Source organism: Oxyura jamaicensis, chromosome 1 (genome assembly GCF_011077185.1).
Source record: "Oxyura jamaicensis isolate SHBP4307 breed ruddy duck chromosome 1, BPBGC_Ojam_1.0, whole genome shotgun sequence".
Classification (NCBI taxonomy): Eukaryota; Metazoa; Chordata; class Aves; order Anseriformes; family Anatidae; genus Oxyura; species Oxyura jamaicensis.
The window spans coordinates 191,710,326-191,730,708 of record NC_048893.1 but is presented as its reverse complement, the minus strand read 5'-3'; the positions used below and the strand labels follow the sequence as shown (position 1 = coordinate 191,730,708).

Here is a 20,383-nt window from a genome sequence, read left to right as displayed (position 1 = left end):
TTATAACCATATAAAGAAAAGATAACTAATTTTGCAAGACAAGTTCTGATAGACATAAAAAGAATTGCACAAGATCAATGGAAGTAAATGCTATTAGTGCAATCAATGACGTTGCATTTCTTCATGACTACCCTCTCCCCATAAAAACTCTTTCAGAATAATTTCTCAGAAACAAAACCAACCTAAGAACAAAAAAATCTAGTTCTCCTGACAGAAGTGTGACAACTTCCTGGTATAATTAGGGAAATGTGGGTACTCTGTAGGGAATAATGAAGTTGTTTTCATGACAGTAAACTTCATTTTAGGATGTCAACAATACAAAAATAATACTAAAAGCATTACTGCCCGTTGACACAGGGTGCAGAACTGGTGGAAAGAAAATGTTAAATAACTTGGTCTTTGCAAGTTCTCCTGCAGGTCAAACAGTGTCAGTTTATGCAGAATTGTCTTTACACCAAATTAGGTATGAATGTGTTGTGTGGGCTGGTGACGCCCATCTACAAGAAGGGCCGGAGGCTAGACCCGGGGAACTATAGGCCTGGTAGTTTAACATCAGTGCCAGGGAAGCTCATGGAGCAGATTATCTTGGGTGTCATCATGCAGCAGTTGCAGGGTAAGCAGGCGATCAGGCCCGGTCAGCGTGGGTTTATGAAGGGCAGGTCCTGCTTGATGAACCTGATCTCCTTCTATGACAAGGTGACACGCTTAGTGGATGAGGGAAAGGCTGTGGACGTGGTCCACCTTGACTTCAGTAAGGCATTTGACACCATTGCCCACAGCATTCTCCTCAGGAAACTGGCTGCTCATGGCTTGGACTGGCGTACACTTTGTTGGGTTAAGAGCTGACTGGATGGCTGGGCCCAGAGAGTTGTGGTGAATGGAGTCAAATCCAGTTGGAGGCCGATCACTAGTGGAGTCCCCCAGGGCTCGGTACTGGGACCAGTCCTCTTTAACATCTTCATCGATAATCTGGACGAGGGGGTCGAGTGCACCCTTAGCAAGAAGTGGAGGCTCAGGGGAGACCTTCTTGCTCTCTGAAACTACCTGAAAGGAAGGTGTGGGGATCTGGGGGTCAGCTTCTTGGGGATTGAGTGCACCCTCAGTAAGTTTGCAGACAACACCAAGTTAGGTGCATGTGTCGATCTGCTCGAGGGTAGGAAGGCTCTGCAGGAGGTCTGGATAGGCTGGACCGATGGGCCGAGGCCAACGGTATGAAGTGTTCAACAAGGCCAAGTGCCGGGTCCTGCACCTGGGGCACAACGACACCAAGCAACACTACAGGCTGGGAGATGAGTGGTTAGAAATCTGCCTGTCAGAGAAGGACCTGGGAGTTTTGATTGACAGTCGGCTGAATATGAGCCAGCAATGTGCTCAGGCGGCCAAGAAGGCCAACAGCATCCTGGCTTGCTTAAGAAAAAGTGTGGCCAGCAGGTCCAGGGAAGTGATTGTCCCCCTGTACTCAGCTCTGGTGAGGCCGCACCTCGAGTACTGCGTTCAGTTTTGGGCCGCTCACTACAAGAGGGACATGGAGGTGCTTGAGCGAGTCCAGAGAAGGGCTACAAAGCTGGTGAAGGGTCTGGAGAACAAGTCTTACGAGGAGCAGCTGAGGGAGCTGGAACTGTTTAGCCTGGAGAAGAGGAGGCTCAGGGGTGACCTTATTGCACTCTACAGGTACCTGAAAGGAGGCTGTAGTGAGGTGGGGGTTGGTCTATTCTCCCACGTGCCTGGTGACAGGACAAGGGGGAATGGGCTAAAGTTGTGCCAGGGGAGGTTTCAGTTGGTTATTAGGAAGAACTTCTTTACTGAACGGGTTATTAGTCACTGGAATGGGCTGCCCAGGGAAGTGGTTGAGTCACCATCCCTGGAGGTCTTTAAAAGACGTTTAGATGTAGAGCTTAGGGATATGGTTTAGTGGAAGATTTGTTAGCGTTAGGTCAGAGGTTGGACTCGGTGATCTTGGAGGTCTCTTCCAACCTAGACTATTCTGTGATTCTGTGAAATACTTGGTCTTGATTATGTTTGTGTATACTTGATTATATATACTTGATTGTGTGAATTTGATTATATTTCCTCCCTTCAAACAGATCAACACTGTCACCCAATTTGGTGTTGCCCGCAAATTTAGTTAGGATGCACTCAATCCCTCATACAGATTGCTGATAAAAATATGTGGTGGTTTTACCGTGCTAGGTGGCCGAATACCACAACTGTTTTCTCACTCCCCCTCCTCAGATGAGGAGGGGAAGAAGTAAAGGAAAGAACAGCTCATGGGTTGAGATAAGGATAATTTAATTAAAGAGGAAAAATATTATTAAAGAAATATTATTATTAATTAAACAATTCAACTAAAGGGAAAAAAGGGAAAGGGGAAGAGGGAGGGGGAAAGGGAATAACTAAACAAAACAAGTAAAGGCTCTGTGGAAGTGCAGAGGAAAGAAATTACTCTCTACTTCCCACAAATGAGCGATGCTTGACCACGTCCGTGAAGCAGGGCCTCAACGCACATAGCTGGTGTTCAGGAGGAACGAACATTTTCGCAACGAGAGCCCACCCCTCCCCTCTTCTTCCTTTTTCCACCTTTTATTGCTGAGTGTGACATCATATGGTATGAATATCCCTCTGGTTGGTTTAGGTCAGCTGCCCTGATGATGTTTCTTTCTCACTTTTTTGCCCACCCCCTAGGAGGGTTAGAGAAAGTCCTGATGCTGTGCCAGCGCTTCTCAGCAGCAGACAAAACACTGGTGTGATTCCACTGCTGTCCTAGCTACAAGTGCAGAGTGCAGCCCTGTATGGGCTGCTGCAGGGAAAGTTAATATTCCAGCCAGACCCATTTTTTTATTTTTTAAATAAAACTCTCCCCAATACTGAGTCCTGGAGAACACCACTGCAGACCAGCTGCTAACAGAATTTATCTCCGTTCACAGCTTTTACGTCCCTGCCATCCAGACAGATTTTTATCTAGTGACTAGTACATCCATCCAAGCCATGAGTAGCCAGGAAAATGCTGTGGGAAACAGCTTCAAATGCTTTTCTACAGTTCAGGTGAACAACATCCACAGCCTTTCCCTTGTTTGCTAAACAGGAGGACATCAGGTTAGTCAAGCAGGACCTGCCTTTCATAAACCCATGCTGAATGGATCTGATCACCCGGTTGTTCTGTACATGTCATGCAGTCAAAATTATATACTCCGTGACCTTTCCTGGCACCCAAGGCAGACTGACAGGCCTGGAATTCCCTATATCCTCCTTACTGTTCTTCTTGTAGTTGGACATCACATTCATGAACCTCCAGTCAGCTGGGACATCACAGTTAACCAAGAATGCTGGCAAATTATTGGAAATTGGTTGGCAAGCACTTCCACAAGCTCCTTCTGTACGCTTGTGTGGCTGGGTACTTTGAGAAGAATTAGTCTTACTAATAAAAACTGAAGCAAAAAAGCACTAAGTACTTCAGCCCTTTCCTCATCTTTTGTCACTATGTTTCTCCCTACAGTCAAGGATGGAGATTCTCCTTAGTCCTCATTTTCTTGTTTATGTACTTATAAAAATATTTTTAATTGTGTTTTACTGTATTACTATTTTAATTGTGTTTTACTGTATCATAATGAGGTCTTTCAACTTTAGGCTGCTGCTAGAAGTTATATCTATATCTATATCTAGATAAATTATATATAATCTAAACTCAGAAATGACAGGATACCTAGATAACACATTATGGATGAAAATTATAGTAGATTATTTATTTGCACAGATAAAGGAACCTACAATACTCTAGTTGTGATCAACTGTCATTCTAAACACTTTAATTTTCCTTTAATGTTCAGGTAAAAAATCCAGATAGAAAATAATGAAGGCAGTGGTAATAAGGAATGGACTATTTGAAAGAGGCAACCAGAATGTCAGCCTTCCTACTTTATCACTAATACTGCAGGAGGTTTTACATTATGGTATCCCGGGCTTCAAATTAAATGTCAAATTCAATTTGTCACTGAAAACATGAAGTGTGTTACTGCCCTTAGAGTGGTAACCTGACAGCATAGTTTCATAATTGGTGTCTGCCCTAATACTGAGTTAAAATACAGGAAGAGATATAATTTGACTGCAGTCATATCTTACTTTTGAAAAATAAACAATCCATCTCCAGATAGACTTAAAACACATTTGGTTGAAATTTGAGCCCTTAGTAAAGTTCACTGGCTTTATTTAAAATCTTTGGGAAAATAATGTTAAATACAGTATGATAACAGTTACAAACCTCCTTGATGGGATCATGCCACCAGTTATGTCTTTATGTCTCTGACATTTAGCTCATAATAAAATAAGAATTGTGAAAGAAAATGAAGAGGTGCTTATTCCATTTAGAGTACTTTAATTTTTTTCCCTCTTTATTCAGACAAGCTTGTGTTTTAGTAATGAGATTTCTAATCCACTTTAATATCCTACCATTATATCTTAGTGAACTATCTGCCAGATAAGTAATAATAACGAGGTATGTTTAAATATAAAAATGTATCCTTAAATATCTAGATGCTTTTAGTGCTGGTTGTAATTAGAAATTTAAGAACCATGCAATTAAATATGCTCATTAAAAAAAAAAAAAAAAAAAAAAAAAGAGAGAGAGAGAGAGAGAGAGAGAAAGATACATTGCTGTAGCACCAGTCAATTTGTTGCATCATTAATATTCTTCAGTATGGAAGTTTAAATATATACTGCAGTGTTTCAAGTGGAAAATAGCTAAGAAAAAAATTATTAACATTTAAACCACCATAACTGTTTTAGAACAACAGCTAAGTGTTTCAAGTCTCATTTGCAAACTAATTTTATTTTCAAAGATTCATTTTCAAATTTCAGATCTTTATATGGAATATAAATAATATATATATCCATAGCTCTAACAGCTGTTTCAAAAATTATTTATTTTTACTCTCAATTAAATAAATGGTTTATTTCTGAGATCTTATTGCACTAACTATGTTTGCATTTCTAATCCTAGAAACAACTATTAAAAATAATGGGATCATCTAGTCCAACCATCTAAATAAAAAAAATAATATTTTATTATTTTTTGTTATTCACTGGAATAGTTTGAGACTGAAAATACACTCTGTTAAGATTTGTTTCAAAAGTGTCTAAAATGATTTGTATCTTTTAAGCTTAGGAAACTTTCGTCTTATCTTGAAACTTTGTCTTATCTTACCTTTTGACCTGTTTCATTTTTGCAGAGGATCATCTCATCTGAATACATATGCAGTAACAAAATATGCGTATGTATATATATATATATATATATAAAAACCTTATGCAAAATTCTTGTAAAATGGAGATGTACACTTGCCAAAGGGATCTGTATCTACAGATCACCTCAACTTCTAGAACACTTGCTTTCTTTTTTTTTTTAAAAAAAAAAAAAATGACAAAATATGACAAAGTCCCCACGTTTTTAAAGCAGTATAATATTTTCCTTAGATGTATAATTTTGTCTATTTTTAAGTTATTTCTTTAATTATATGTCTTTTGTTGAAATAAAGTAAAAATATTTCAATACATTTTGACTTCATATGTCAAAATCACAGAATCAGAATCGTCTAGGTTGGAAGAGACCTCCAAGATCACCAAGTCCAACCTCTGCATCTCCCATCCCCTCTATGCATGATACAGACTTCTGTATGTAACCTACAGATACTGTATGTAACCTACATCTTTTTGTATCAGTGTCCTGACAGGCTGGCAGTATCATGTTAGGCCCATAGACAGAAGGTAGGTAGGGTATTAAAGGATCTCACTTTTTCCTTTACACACATTTGGGAGTCTGCCCTGTGGGTACCTGATTGATAAAGTGAATAGGATTTCACACCTTAGGCACAGAAAATGTATTAATCATTTTCACACACAGTATTGAACACCCTGGTACACAATACACCCTGTTATGCCAGAGATAATTTCTGTGAAAGTAAGGATAATAATGAACTGGATTTACAGGCCCACAGAGGTATTTTGACCACTACTACAGGGCATATTATACATGCAAAAATCTGCAGTTTTTTTATATCCTTGCAGTTTTTTTATATCCTTGCTGAATGGTGATGTTGTTTTGCGTTATTAAAATGCAGAATATCATTAATCTGGTAGTCATTTTAAGTAGAAGGTTTAAGCTGTGCTTATTTATACAGGTTGATATAATTCCAGATGCAAGTGGCAGTCAAGGATATTTATTTAACTGCAGTCATCTTCACTCTTGGCACTAGTTGGCTGCTGCAGAACGGAGGCCAAGATGAGCTACTCCTCTTATGCAGTAGAGGTAAATCTGCCGAGTACAGCTGAGAAACAAAACAACAGCAGTGTCATGCTGGTCCTATCCTTGTCACTAATCCCCCCTCTTGGCAGAGAAAAGACAATTTCCAGATGTGATTACTCTGGCACATGTTATGTGCCAATGAAACTGAAAAGTAAACAAGTAGGTCTGAAAAGGGCATAAGATTATTTTTTATTTTTTGTTTGTTTGTTTGTTTGTTTGTTTGTTTTGTTTTTCCCTGAAGTTTTATGTAGTAAAGAAATGAAGTCCATCACAAATAAAACAGGGTGAAATCAGGTCATGGACACAATTTTATATCTGTTCATCCTCAAACTCCTCTGAGTTCATATGTGGGAAAATCATTTAAAATCATTTAAATATATTTCCTGAATAATTAAAACAAAATACTGAAGTATATCCATCATAAAGGAAGGTTAATTCATTGCAAGACCACATGGATAGAAGTGAAATGACTAGTTCAATTTCTTAGGTTTTGTGGAAACTTTCATCCTGGCTTGAACAAACGAGAGAAGACTGACATCAATCAGTTTTAGCTGTACGAAAGTTAACTGAAGAATTTAAAGTAGCTGACTACACTTCCGCTTCAGTCATGTTAAAATCACAGTTAGCACAAAATGAAGTTGTTCATTGCACTCCAAAATAGCTTCTGAAAATGGGTGTGAATGCATTTTCCTTTAGCTTACCTACTTCCCTTTACAGACTAAGAAGAGAGCTGGTATAACTAAATTCTGAAGTGTTGAGTTACTTATAGTTTTCATCTTTACCCTTATGTTCCTAGTACTTAGATGTTATTAATACTGGTGCAGCTAAAAACAAATATTAATGAGAGTGTCATAAATTCTCATGGGACTTTAAGAAAAAAAAAAAAACATTAATAAAATTTCTACAGATAACCAGAGAACTTAACAGTGGTTTACTGTGTTACAATGTTACTCTATATTAGTCCTACTACAGCTTCTGATAAACTAAAAAATCACTCTAAGTCAATTTGTGTTGCAGTGCTCATTCGCATACTCAAGCAAAAGCAGCATCAAGGCTTTTTATATTGGTCTATTTGCAGCTGCTGCTTGTTCTCTGACATGTGAGCTGAAATGTAGAAAATGTCATTCTGTTTGAGAAATGGGTTGAAAAATCCCAAATAATTAATTCCACTGCTGTTCTCCTCAGAAGGACTCATTCAAGAGGTATTTATTCACCCTAGAATATGTACATGACATACTGTGAGCAGCACAGTGCTGCAAGGTTGTACCCATCCAGTACGTAAAGGTTTATCCTGAGCCATTCCACTTGTACCCAAATCTTTTCATGATATATTCAGGTGAATGCAATCAAATAGCAGTGCCTCACTAGTGTTAGCTTAGAGAAGCTGTGAACTATTTCTGCAATCATAATTTTCCCCCTGAGCACACTGATGACATTTTATGTCTAATTTACAATAAGAATCCCAAAGAAGATCTAGTTCCTCTGACAGCTAACATTGGATGATCCCTGAAATAATTCAACATTAAACAAGTTTTCCTGGTCAATGTTTTTGTTCATCTCCACCATGCTTATTAATGATTTATTTAATAAATAAATAAATAAATAATATAATATAATATTAAACACAATAAAAATGCAGTCATTTAGCATAAATGTTAACATTTCCTTTCTTCAACAGTTTGATATATATGTGTTGGAGAGGGAGACACTCTGTATTTCATATTCAAAAAACTAATTTTAAAATATGTGTGTGCAAATATATTCAAATACTAGAAAGTAATCAAAGTTTAATGCAATATTATTTTCTTATTTTGTGGGTACTGTGCCAAGTTTTTAAAACAGATTTCCTTCATCTGAATAATTCACAACTTCTTGGACTAAGAGACATTTTGAGATTTTTATTCAGCACTTGCAATCAAATATTGTTTGTTGTTGTTGTTGTTGTTGTTGTTTTCAGCACAGTAGTCCAGATGTTCATTAACTACTACAGAAGTTGTGATTGATCCACATTTCAAAACTAAACAATTTTCTTCTTTTTCACAGTAGCATTCTATGTTTATTCTTATAATTGGATTGGTTTCTTTGAAAGCTATTAACATCATGAGTAAAAGCCCTATAAAATATTAATTTAGATAGTGAAAGTCCTAGTTGCTTGCCAGGAGGAACCTGAAAAGAAAAGGTTCTGCTTCAGAATAAACTTTTAATATTGTTAGCAGTAAATTAAGTGTTCATAAAAGAACACATAAATTGTTTTATGAAGCTATGAAAACTTGTGCTTTATTAAATTTCCTTTACAGTGGGTTAAACTACGATTAAACCTTGAAAATAAATGATCTTCCCTAGTGGTTATAATCAATCCTGAAAGACGCCTTGCTGTTTACATTGGCTTAACATCATTCCACTTCCATTTGTCCTATACAAAAATCCACTGACATTTCATTGTAAATGTGTTTATGGTATGACTTTTATCAAATATTAACTTAATATAATTTTATTACATTTAAACAAATTTATAAAAAGCATTGTCAAAAATCTCTGGACTGAACAAATTATTTTTTTATTGAAAGCAAGTGGGAACATGAACTCAATAGAGGTTATTTATATTCTGTGTAACCAATGTCTGTCATAATTGTGATCTAGTAGTTAACTTTATATGTAAATATACCACCAGGGAACTCTTAGCAGGCAATTTTTTATTATTTATTTATTTATTTATTTTGGTAAAAATTTCCAGCAAAACTATCTCCACTGTTCATGATGAACTTTGTAACATCTAAGCCTTTGCTTTTCTAAAGCCTTCAATTCTCCATGGACTGTGTGATACCAGGCCTGACATGCATGGGAGCAAGAAAGACTGGCTGAACTCCTGACTGTGCCAATTCAATTCAATTCAGGTCTTCCAAGTCCTTATTGAAGTAAAGGTTGTTCAGGCAGACAGAGGCTTCAGTGTTGATTACAAGGCTTTATTTCAGTGATTTGAAAGGTAGATCTTCAGTTAGATCTCACTTTTCCAAGAGTATAATGAGCCTTTTATAGAATGCCTTGTCAGTGATACTTAACATTGATTGCAAGTTTTCCCACCTTGAGGAATCATATTAGCAGTCTAGTTGTATTTTAGGGAATCCTCCAAATGTGTAGAAAAATATTGCCTAAAATACAACTTAAATCATCTAAGAATCTTTTCCAGGATATGTTATTTTTTCTATCCTGTTCAAACGTGGGTGGCAATAGCTTAATTTCTTATTCTGTCCAGTTTCTTCTCTTCTAAGTTCATGTAAAACTTAAGAATCACTGGATATTTCTTCATTATCTGTGAATATGTTTCTTTTATGTATATATATATACATATATATAAAGGAAAGGGAAAGTTAACTTGAAGTGTCGGTGTTTTCCTCTAATAGAGTTTTCCTCTAATGTATATTAGTACAGAAACAATAATTATTACATAGAAAACATTAAAAAAAAACTTTTTTTTTTTTTTTTTTTTTTTTTTCAGTGCCATATCTTTTCCTCTGAGCAGTGTAGTCACTGTAGAGAAAGACTTCCTTTGTGAGAGGGTGTGGATTCAAGTAATTATCTCTTTCATGTTGGTACAGATAAACTGATAAATATGCATAAGATGGAAAAGGAAAATGAGACAGTGATAATGGAAGAAAGGACTTTAATACCAATGTCACGGTATCTATGCTAAAAGCTTCACTTCTTAACTATTTTAATTTAAAAAGGGACAAATCATCATAGTTCTATATACATTTACTCTAAGTGCCAGAAAACAAATATTAATGATAGTAGGTGTTATTAGTAGTAAAAGACTATGATTTTACTAAATCTAGTTCAGGCTTCTTGCACATTAGTGTTGACACCATTGCATTAATACTCATGATACTATGGATAGTATCGTGGAAATTAAAAATCACATCTGCTAATTCTTTGTGCATAACAAGAACTTAAATTTGTTAAACAAATTACTTGCTGCACATGATATACATCAACTTTATTTTAGATTGCTGATTTTTACAACTTGCCACCAGGGAAAATTCAAATATCTGCATATTTCATGAAGAAACCAGGACATGAAGAACAGGACAAGAAGAAAGCTCAATAAATGCTACACATTCCTTCCCTATAAAAAAAAAAAAAAAAAAAAAAAAAAAGACTGTAGAGCTTGCTCAAATCGTACTATGTTGTAAAAGATATTTAGATATTTATAGAAATTAATAGGCTGAAATATTTTAAAGTCTTTTTTAGTGGCATCTTTAGCTGTATTATTTTCCAGTACTAAGTGACGGTATATTTTGCTCTGTCTTTTTAGGGTTAAAAAGCAAATGCTTGTTTTAAAAGATTTCTCACCTTGGGCTGGAGATAGCCAGGACTGGGAAAAAAAAATAAAAATAAATCCAGAAAATTAATGAGATTTCAAAACTTTTGTCCATATGTCCTCAAGTGACCTAAAGAATGAGCTAGTTTAAAAAACAACCACTTCCTTCTAAGACTTAAGGGACTATTCATTAACTACTTATAAAGCAATGACACTTTCTTTTTAATTTAGTGCAGCTTTGGTCTTTTTGTTTGGTCCTTTGAGTAAAAGAATTATTCCTTCAGTCACCCAGGACTATCTAAAAGCCAGAGCCTAGTAATCCAAAAATCAGATCACAGCCGTTGTCAGTAGAGAAACCTGGACTATAACCCTTCCTAAATTCTCCATTAGAGATTAGAATATATGCCAGCATTTCTTATATATAGTATTTTCATGCACCTTAACATATTATTTCATAGAATCATAGAATTATCAGGGTTGGAAAAGACCTCCAAGAATCTGGTCCAACCATCAGCCTACCACCAATGTCAATCACTAAACCATGTCCCTGAGCACCATGTCCAACCTTTCCTTAAACATTCCCAGGGATGGTGACTCCACCACTTCCCTTGGCAACCCGTTTCAATGCCTGCTACTCCTTATGAGAAGAAATGTCTCCTAATTTCCAACCTAAACCTCCTCTGGCACAATGTGAGATCATTCCCTCTAGTCCTATCACTGGTTATCTGTGAGAAGAGGCTGAGCCCGAGCTCCCCACCATTTTCTTTCAGATAATTGTAGAGAGCAATAAGGTCTCCCCTGAGCCTCCTCTTCTCCAGACTAAACAACCTCAGTTCCCTCAGCCACTCCTCCCAGGACTTGTGTTCCAGGCCCTTCACCAGCTTCGTAGCCCTTCTCTAGACAAACTCCAGGGCCTCCATGTCCTTCTTCTAGTGAGAGGCCAAAAACTGAGCACAGTATATGAGGTGCGGCCTCACCAGAGCAGAGTACAAGGGGGTGATCACCTCCTTGGTCCTGCTGGCTACACTATTCCTGATACCAGGCATGATGCTGTTGGCCTTCTTGGCCAAACACATATGTGATTAGCCCACAAGCAGAACAGTGACCCAATAGGCAGTATCAAAGTCTTTGTCAGACTCTGTGAACTGCGTTCCTCAACTCTTTAATGTACAATATCCCTACCATATTGCTCTGCACTCCTTTTGTCTGTACCGCCAGTTAAATGTTTATCAGGTATCCCCGAAGGGCCAAGGTATATTAAAGATATATATTTATAAAAGATATATATTTATTTATGATAATAAGCAAGATATCTAAGTTGGTAGATTTTTTAAAAGCTACCAAATGGCATATTTTCCCTTTGCTTGTTTTGGTGACAATTCTACTGAGATAAACCAACATATTTATACAACAAATATCTTAATAGGATTGCCAGTGTCTGACATTCATGACTTAGTTCACAGCATCTCTCTGTCATTACACTCTGCTTCAACATATTAATATCCCTGTGGAAGAGGACTGAAATTTGTTTTACATTGATTGGGTCAGGTTATGTAGGTCACAGTTAAGAGATGTCACATAAAAGTTGTTATAGTTGTTATAGCTGTTTTCCTTGGCTCCTTATCTGGTGCAAATTGTCATAACTCTGTTGTCTTTAATGAAACTTTCATTACATATATATATATATATATATATATATATATATATATATATATATATATATTCCTGGAACTTAAAATCATTATTTCAAGAATGCAATGAGAAGTTTATATAAATTCATCTTTCATTACGATGTTCCCATTGCTCACCTCTAACTATTCCTTATGCTGTTTCTGCTCTGTCAATTGCAACCTTTAATATATTTTTTTTTTAAAGTCTGATCAAATAGGCACAGTAATACCTTATGATAATAACAATCTCACTCTTTAATGCTGGAAAGTTTGTTTTATTTTCCCCTGTTTATGCAACAAGAAATCACCAAGTCAACTAGGTAATTTCTGTGTTGCACCACTATAAAAACAGCTGAAGTAAAGATAAGTAAACATAAGTGAAGACAAGTAAAAGAGAAAGAAGAGTGATAAAGCTGGGGGTGGGTGGAGGGGTAGTTGAGCTCTACCCTCTTTAACAGATATGACCATAAGGAAAAAAATTAAATATTAATGAAAATACTTATTTCCCAAAGGCCTAGCCAGCAAAGAATGCTGAAAGAGGTAATTTACTAAGCAAAGGAACAGAGTGACTGAAAAATAGATTATCACTGAAGTGAAAAATAAAGGCAGCTGACATTAATAATTAATTGAGGAGATTTCCAGTGGAGGTTTAGATGAGCTACAGGCACTATGAGTAAAGTCACTTGACTAGCAGACAGTTATATTCCCTTTCAGAGAAACTCTTAATAATGTGTACATCCCGTTTGCCTGGTCTGAGTTACATGGAAGGAAGTAAAATCCTAATTGGGAATTTTTATCTGTGTTGAAAACTGTACCTGCTGTGCTGTATAAATGAAAGCCGACAGGTTACATGTTTAGATTGTTGCAGGAATAACTACTGGGACCTAAATAGAACATGTCATCCTGTTCTCACACTGTGTTTCTCTATATGTGTATGCATACACACTTGTCCTTATACAGAGGAAGGACTGCCAAAGTATGTTACAACTGGAGATGCTCAGAGAGAAGCTGAATTCATATGATACAGCAGGAACCACCTCTTAAACTATGATTTTTTTATTTATTTATTTTTATTTTTTTTTCCCCCAACAAATGTGTTGAGATTTGCCTCTGCTTATTTACTGTGAATATTTTAACACATGGTATAGGTCCCCGAAAACAGGAGCTGTGGCATGTAATTAAACTGATTGTAATCTGAAGGCATCTTATTGTCCCCAGAATTGGTTTAAAGGGGAAAAAAAAGCCAAACTTAGGGGAAAAAAAGCCAAACTTTTCTTTTTTACCTAGTGCATTGTTCTGCTCTTGAGGATTGCTCTTACAGTAGCAGATCACAGGCAACAGGGCCTGAGAGTTCCTTGAGCTCCAAGAATAGGATCTCAAAGATTTTCTAAATATATACAACTAATTAAGTGTAGGAAATGAACTTATGTTTGCAACAATGTTTTTCAAGTCAAAGACCAATAATACAGTCATGTCCATACAAAACTCTCTGAAACTCCAATTTTGGATGGAGTTTCTGTTATGGTTATTGATATTATCAAATAACTAAGAACACAGTGATCAAAGATGCCATATGTAAAGGTGTATGTGCTGAGCATGGGTCAGATAGGAAACAAAAATGTGAGGAGTGGTGGAGAGAGATAAGTATGAATGGTCTGTCCTGTATAAAAGGTGTTTGTTTCAAATATATTGATAGATTCTTTGTATATTGAGTAAACAGGAAGAAACTGTAACCTATTTCAACACAATTTGCAAGTGGTAAAAATGCATGAATTTTCTTAGAGAAAAAATATTTTTTTAGTGTTGAGCTCTCTAAAATGCTGTATACCAAATATTAACATATTGCTTTCAGGAAAAGAAGTCCATATGCCAAGCTATATAGTTCAATTATGTTTGCCTTGAAAGATATGTGTTCTAAGCTTGGTGTTTCAGAAATTCGAATCTGCAATATACAGCTATGGAGTGATAACCATGCATAATATCCAAAGCAGTGCCACAGAAATTTCAGCTATTAACACAGGTACCTACTGGAACAAGATTTCTCTGAGTATCTGTCAGACTACCTGCCTTTTTACATAAAAAGTTCTTCTGATTAGACTTTTAAATGCATTAAGACCAGCTTTGTCTTTTGAATTGCCTACCATATTATTGTGAGATATTTTTAATTTTCTTGACAAAGATTTGCCTTTGTCTCACTAGGCTAAGCTTTAATGAAGAAGCATCAACACTGCTAACAGTTGCACAAAGAGGGACCGAAGACCTTTGTGACCAATGATGTGGTTGTCATGGAAACTGTTTCTGTTTCTGTCACTCACTGGGAGTCTTTCAGGTAAATCAAGACAAAACCAATAAAAATCTGCTTAAAATCTGCTTATTATTTGAAGATTTTTAACTGCAAACAGACATAGGAAGATGTAAAAGCATGCCAGACATGATATCATCATTACTAAAACTATTCACCTAAGTGGTGAAATTGTAAAATATATATATATATTAACAGATTTAAAAATGCTGTCCATCTGCCTTTAACTCATAGGTAAACCTCAATAACATTAAAATAAACAAAAGCTAAGTATCTTACTTGAAAAGGAAATGCTAACTTTATTATTGAAAAAAAATATAAAAAAAAAAAAGAAGAAAAGAAAGAAAAATGATTAATTAGCACAGTGTTTTCCTAGACTAACAGGTGCAGAAAGCTTCACATTGGGATTTGCAAATTCTTAACCATGTTTAGGTTTTAGAAACTAACTATTAGGTTGTTTTGTTAATATTGTGAATGTTTTATTGATCATTCTGTTTTTTGTCTGTGTAATAAGAGTATTTTTTTCTCATGGAATTAACCTGGTTGGCTTTATCTTTGCTAGTAATAAAATTAGTTAATCAATAATCATTTAGACTTCTCATATGGGAATTTTTGCATTTTGATAGCATATTGTCTCCAGTTGATCTTTTTTTGCCATATGATTTTCATAATGCTGGCACTTCTTCTACCTGTCAGTTAAGTTATTCTTTTCTCAAATTCTCCAAAAATTTACCATTATGTGTCAACACAAGATCAAATCTTGTTTGACAATAGTCAAGGAAATGAAATATTTGAGTTTGTTATAATACTGTCATATTGGAGACACAAATTTACAAAAATGCCTATGGATATTCCTTGAATTCCATTGGAAGTATATATAAAAAGGTTGAATCTAATCTGGTTTTGCTAATGTAGCTTCATTATATTGTGTTATCTAAACCATTTTTCATTATCACTTTTGAACAGAGAGTGTTCTTCTCATTTGTCCTGAATTATCAGGCATGTTTAGCAATATTTGAATTCCGGTGATTCTGTAAGAAGAGTGTTACAACCAACCACATTAAAATGTAATTTTAATTTTCTTAAGTTGAAAATTGTATTTTTATTGATACAATTTCCAAAAGTTTTTATGCAAAAATCAGAAACATTTAAGAAATTCAAATCTAGAATTTCTGCTTGTGAGTTATGTCTTTAACTTTGAAAACTTTGAGTGAAGTCAATATCTGGCAGCAGGTATTAGAGTTATATTAATGTACCTGAGAATACATTTTGTTTCACAGAGCTGAAATTTTATTACACTCAAGTGCAATTAAAGAATATCTAGAAGTAGTAGAGTTTGCTCCAAACAGAATTATCTAAATCTACACAACACTATGACATTTTGCAAAATGTATATGACACATGTCATATGATGGCACTTCCACATACTAAAATTGCAAATACATGAATAAGTTTCAGCTGTTTACATCAACCACTGCTTAGGTACATATATTAAACCAACATTTTACAGAGGTTTTACAGCATTAGCAGTGACCTTTTCTAATATAGCATTAAAATGTATAACTAATTTGAAACTTAAACTGAAAGTTAGCATTTACAGATGTATTTTATTCAAATAACATTAATGTCCTGAAATGTCTTTCCAGTCATTCAGCACAACGTTTAAAATTAAACGACTATTACTCTCATCTGTTAATTTGCTAGTTATACCTGACGGTTATATATTGTATTCTTTTTAAAATTTCATTTTGTTTTGTGATTCTTTAGGATTCCTAAAGGTTTATTCCATATTACTGGAGTAAATTTAGACTCCTGTAAGAAATCATTTTAAACTACAGTACCTATTTTTACATGTTACTGTTCGTAAAATATATGTTGTAGCACATATATTTCTCTCAAACACAACAATATTTTTAAAATAAATTTATTTGTAATAAACACTCATTAGAACATTTAATGCTATAAGATCTGAAAGATAAATAAATTGGATTCAAATATATTTTAATTAACTTGTCAACGTACCTGGTAATTTACTGTTTCTGTACTTTTCACATTTGATTACATAATTCTGCATTTATAGCTGCTTTTGTGCTGCAGCACTCACTAGAACATGTTTACAACAGTAAATAGTTCCTACTGTTGATTCAGCCTAGTATGTTAGATGCCTGAATTCACTATTCTTAAAGAGCAATAGATATTGATACTGCTTCAGTAAGATAAAATTCATTCAATTCCTGTTGTTTAGGGCTATGTTAAAAATCAGTATTACTCCATTATATCATCATATCTTGGGATCATTCTTATTGGCAGACAGAGTTTGGAAGGGAGTACTACATTGTTGTATTGATTTTGCAGTGTTGAGGGAAATCATCCAAGAAAAGGAAGATGACTTCTCTGGTTTGTGTCAAATCTATTTTTTTTTATATTATTTTTATTTTAATGCTGACCCAGGTATTTTGGGATTTGTTTATGCATGACTGTTTGCAAGTGTGCTTAAGCTGTGTCAAAATGAATTGTGGGTGGAGAAAAAGTATATTTTCTGACTACCAGACTGAGGACCAAATTATGTCTCATTCAAATTTCATTATTTTAGTGTAAATAACAGTACAGCTCATGGTTATACACTAACATTCTGATAATTTTTACATTTATGAAGTATCAGTAATTAACATGCAACAAAACTCTCAAAATTGATAATACGTAGCTTCTTTTCTTATGGCAGATAATGCATTTCAAGCCAAATTGGAGCTGAAGCGGAATTAAGATATTATTTTAGGCCTAGGGCCTGCTTCACTTCTGAACAGACAGCTGGGATAAAATTTGATTTTCTTTTTTCCTCCTTATGAGGTTTTCCTGTAGGGAAAGACCTCCAGCAGTAACAGAATAGGTTACCAAAGAGAGACTGTTAATCTGAAATTCAGAGGGGCCTTTTGTAATTTATTCACTTAGAGTAATACTTGAAGTGAGTTCAGAGGTGGCCAGCTTAAATTTAAAAACAAGATAGACAGAATTTAACTTGTTGGTAATAGCTTTCTTAAGTTATTACTGCTGAGTTACTGAATTATCTATATATAATTATAAATTTTATGTATATATTCAGGACATTTAAACTGGAATAACATCAGCTAATAGGTGTCTATTGACTTTTCAGGGGCACAGAATGCCACAGTGTGGCTTTGACAGTTTTTCCTTCTGTGTTTGCCTGTGTGTTCCTGCTGTGTAGTCATGACATTATGATTCAGACTGCACTGTCCTATGTACAACAGGACTGGGATTATGTTCTCAGTGTTTTACTGGACTCATTTTTTATAATCATTTTGCAATCTGCTTTTATGTGTATAGTAAATGTTATTTATTTAATTTATTATTATTATTATTATTTATTTATTTATTTTGGCTAGAGATGTCAAGGTTTTCTTGACATTTTGACATCAAGGTTTTCTTCCTCAGAGAACTTGGAACTGAATATTGCTGAAAGGCATTGTTTTAATGCAGCCCACCCTGAATTTGCAATGAGAAAAAAGGGTATGTCTCTCTGTTTCAGGAAGAGGATAAATGTTTTTATAACAGAATAAGATCGCTTCAGATTATCAACTCATGGTTAATAGAAAAAGTAAGATATTGGCTTTTATTTGCAGATGTAAGACACTTGACAAAGGCCAGCTTGAGAGCAGGTCTGTCATTCTTTTTAATAATTATTGCTGCCTGTGACAAGATACTTCAAATTTTAAATATATGCTAAAGAGTACATAATAGATCGAGTGGCATTTATATAGTTCTGATTCTGTTTTAATCTGACATATATTCCTTATGCCATTTTATTCCCTTGCCCATTTACCTATTTCTACTGTGTTATCACCTGCTGCATGTTAATCAGGTCAAAGAGATACTCTTTTTCTCTGTAAGACTTTATAACTCATGACATCAATGAAATTATGGGTATAATGAAAGTAACAAGAACAAGGAAGATAGAAGCAGTATCTCTGAGACTCAGTGGTCATTGCATAGAGCCAAGTGGGTTAACACTTGTCCTTAAATCTCATCCTTATGTACTATTCATTTCTCTCCACATAAAACATTCTTGCTACCAGGCAAAAACTCCCTGACTAGTAATTTTTTTCTTTCTATCCCTCAGTATGGTGCTCAAAATTAAAAACAGCATGACTTTTTCTGAACAGTTACTTGCTAGAATACAACATGAATGGACACTTACAAAAATGCTCTTAAGTAAGACAGCATATGTGGAACAAACAGAAGTGTCCTGTCTATTTCTGACCTACAGCTGGCAGTAATCTGAGGTGCTTCCAGTCTTTTATTACAACCATTTCTCACCATCTGGCTACTTGGAGGCTTTCAGGAATTGTCTCTGTCATCTGCACTTACCAGCATCCAAAATCCATCTCAAACCTGCTCAATATGTGACCTTCAGAATTACAACAGCCGCTGCCACAATTAAAATTCATAGCCTAAGGTTCATGAACTCATTAACCAAACCACATAAAGTATGCATACTACTAACGAATGCCAGGGCTATTTCTCATTTTTATTCCTCCCCCTTTTTGACAACATCCTTCTTTCCTCAAAACAGACAGTATACAAAAGGTTGCTTTTCTGCCAAATGAATGATGAACAGACGAATGACCAGTGTTTATTATTGATAAGCCTATGCAATTACCAGTCTTCTTTCTCCCTCTCCCTTCCCCAGCCCCAAACTGATGACAGTATAGCAAATAGCATGCAGCTGTGTCACCTTTGATAGCTGAGCACAAAAGCCTGGAGACTGATAATCATAGATATCTAGATAATCATAGAATCATAGAATACTCCGAGTTGGAAGGGACCCATAAGGATCATCAAGTCCAACTCCTTGCACCGCACAGGTCTACCCAAAAGTTTAGACCATGTGACTTAGTGCACAGTCCAAACGTTTCTTAAATTCATACAGGCTTGGTGCAGTGACGACTTCCCTGGGGAGCCTGTTCCAGTGCGCAACCATCCTCTCAGTAAAAAATCTCCTCCTGATATCTAGTCTAAACTTCCCCTGCTTCAGCTTCACCCCATTCCCGTGGGTTCTGTCACTGGTGTTTATGAAGAATAGGTCACCCGCCTCTCCACACTGCCTCGTAAGGAAGTTGTAGACTGTGATGAGGTCCCCCCTCAGCCTCCTCTTCTCCAGGCTGAACAGGCCCAGTGACCTCAGCCGCTCTTCATATGTCATCCCCTCCAGGCCTTTCACCATCTTCGTTGCCCTCCTCTGGACATTCTCCAACAGTTTCATGTCCTTTCTATACTGTGGTGCCCAGAACTGCACACAGTACTCGAGGTGAGGCTGCACCAGCGCAGAGTAGAGCGGGACGATCACTTCACCTGCCCTACTAGCGACGCCGTGCTTGATGCACCCCAGGACACGGTTGGCCCTCCTGGCTGCCAGGGCACACTGCTGGCTCATATTCAACTTGCTGTCAACCATGACCCCCAGATCCCTCTCTGCGGGGCTGCACTCCAGTGTCTCATCGCCCAGTCTGTACGTATGGCCAGGGTTGCCTTGTCCCAGGTGCAGGACCCGGCACTTGCTCTTATTGAACTTCATGCGGTTGGTGATCGCCCAGCTCTCCAACCTATCCAGATCCCTCTGCAAGGCCTTTCCACCCTCATTCAAGTCCACAACTCCTCCAAGTTTGGTGTCATCAGCAAACTTGCTCAAAATACCTTCTATTCCTACATCCAGATCGTTTATAAAAATATTGAAAAGTACCGGCCCTAAAATGGAGCGTTGAGGGACCCCACTAGAGACCTTC

General features: G+C 36.1%; 1 protein-coding gene across 2 annotated transcripts in view; it reads left to right on the top strand.

Annotated features, from left to right (window-relative positions):
- The window catches only part of CNTN5 (contactin 5), a 691,903-nt gene that overhangs the window by 288,740 nt on the left and 382,780 nt on the right, over nucleotides 1–20,383 (top strand). For both annotated transcript variants that reach the window (XM_035328324.1, XM_035328319.1), the window contains one exon: nucleotides 14,483–14,612. In XM_035328324.1, coding sequence (XP_035184215.1) covers nucleotides 14,555–14,612 — 58 coding nt within the window. In that variant the 5' untranslated portion in view covers nucleotides 14,483–14,554. The remainder of the gene's footprint in view (nucleotides 1–14,482; nucleotides 14,613–20,383) is intronic.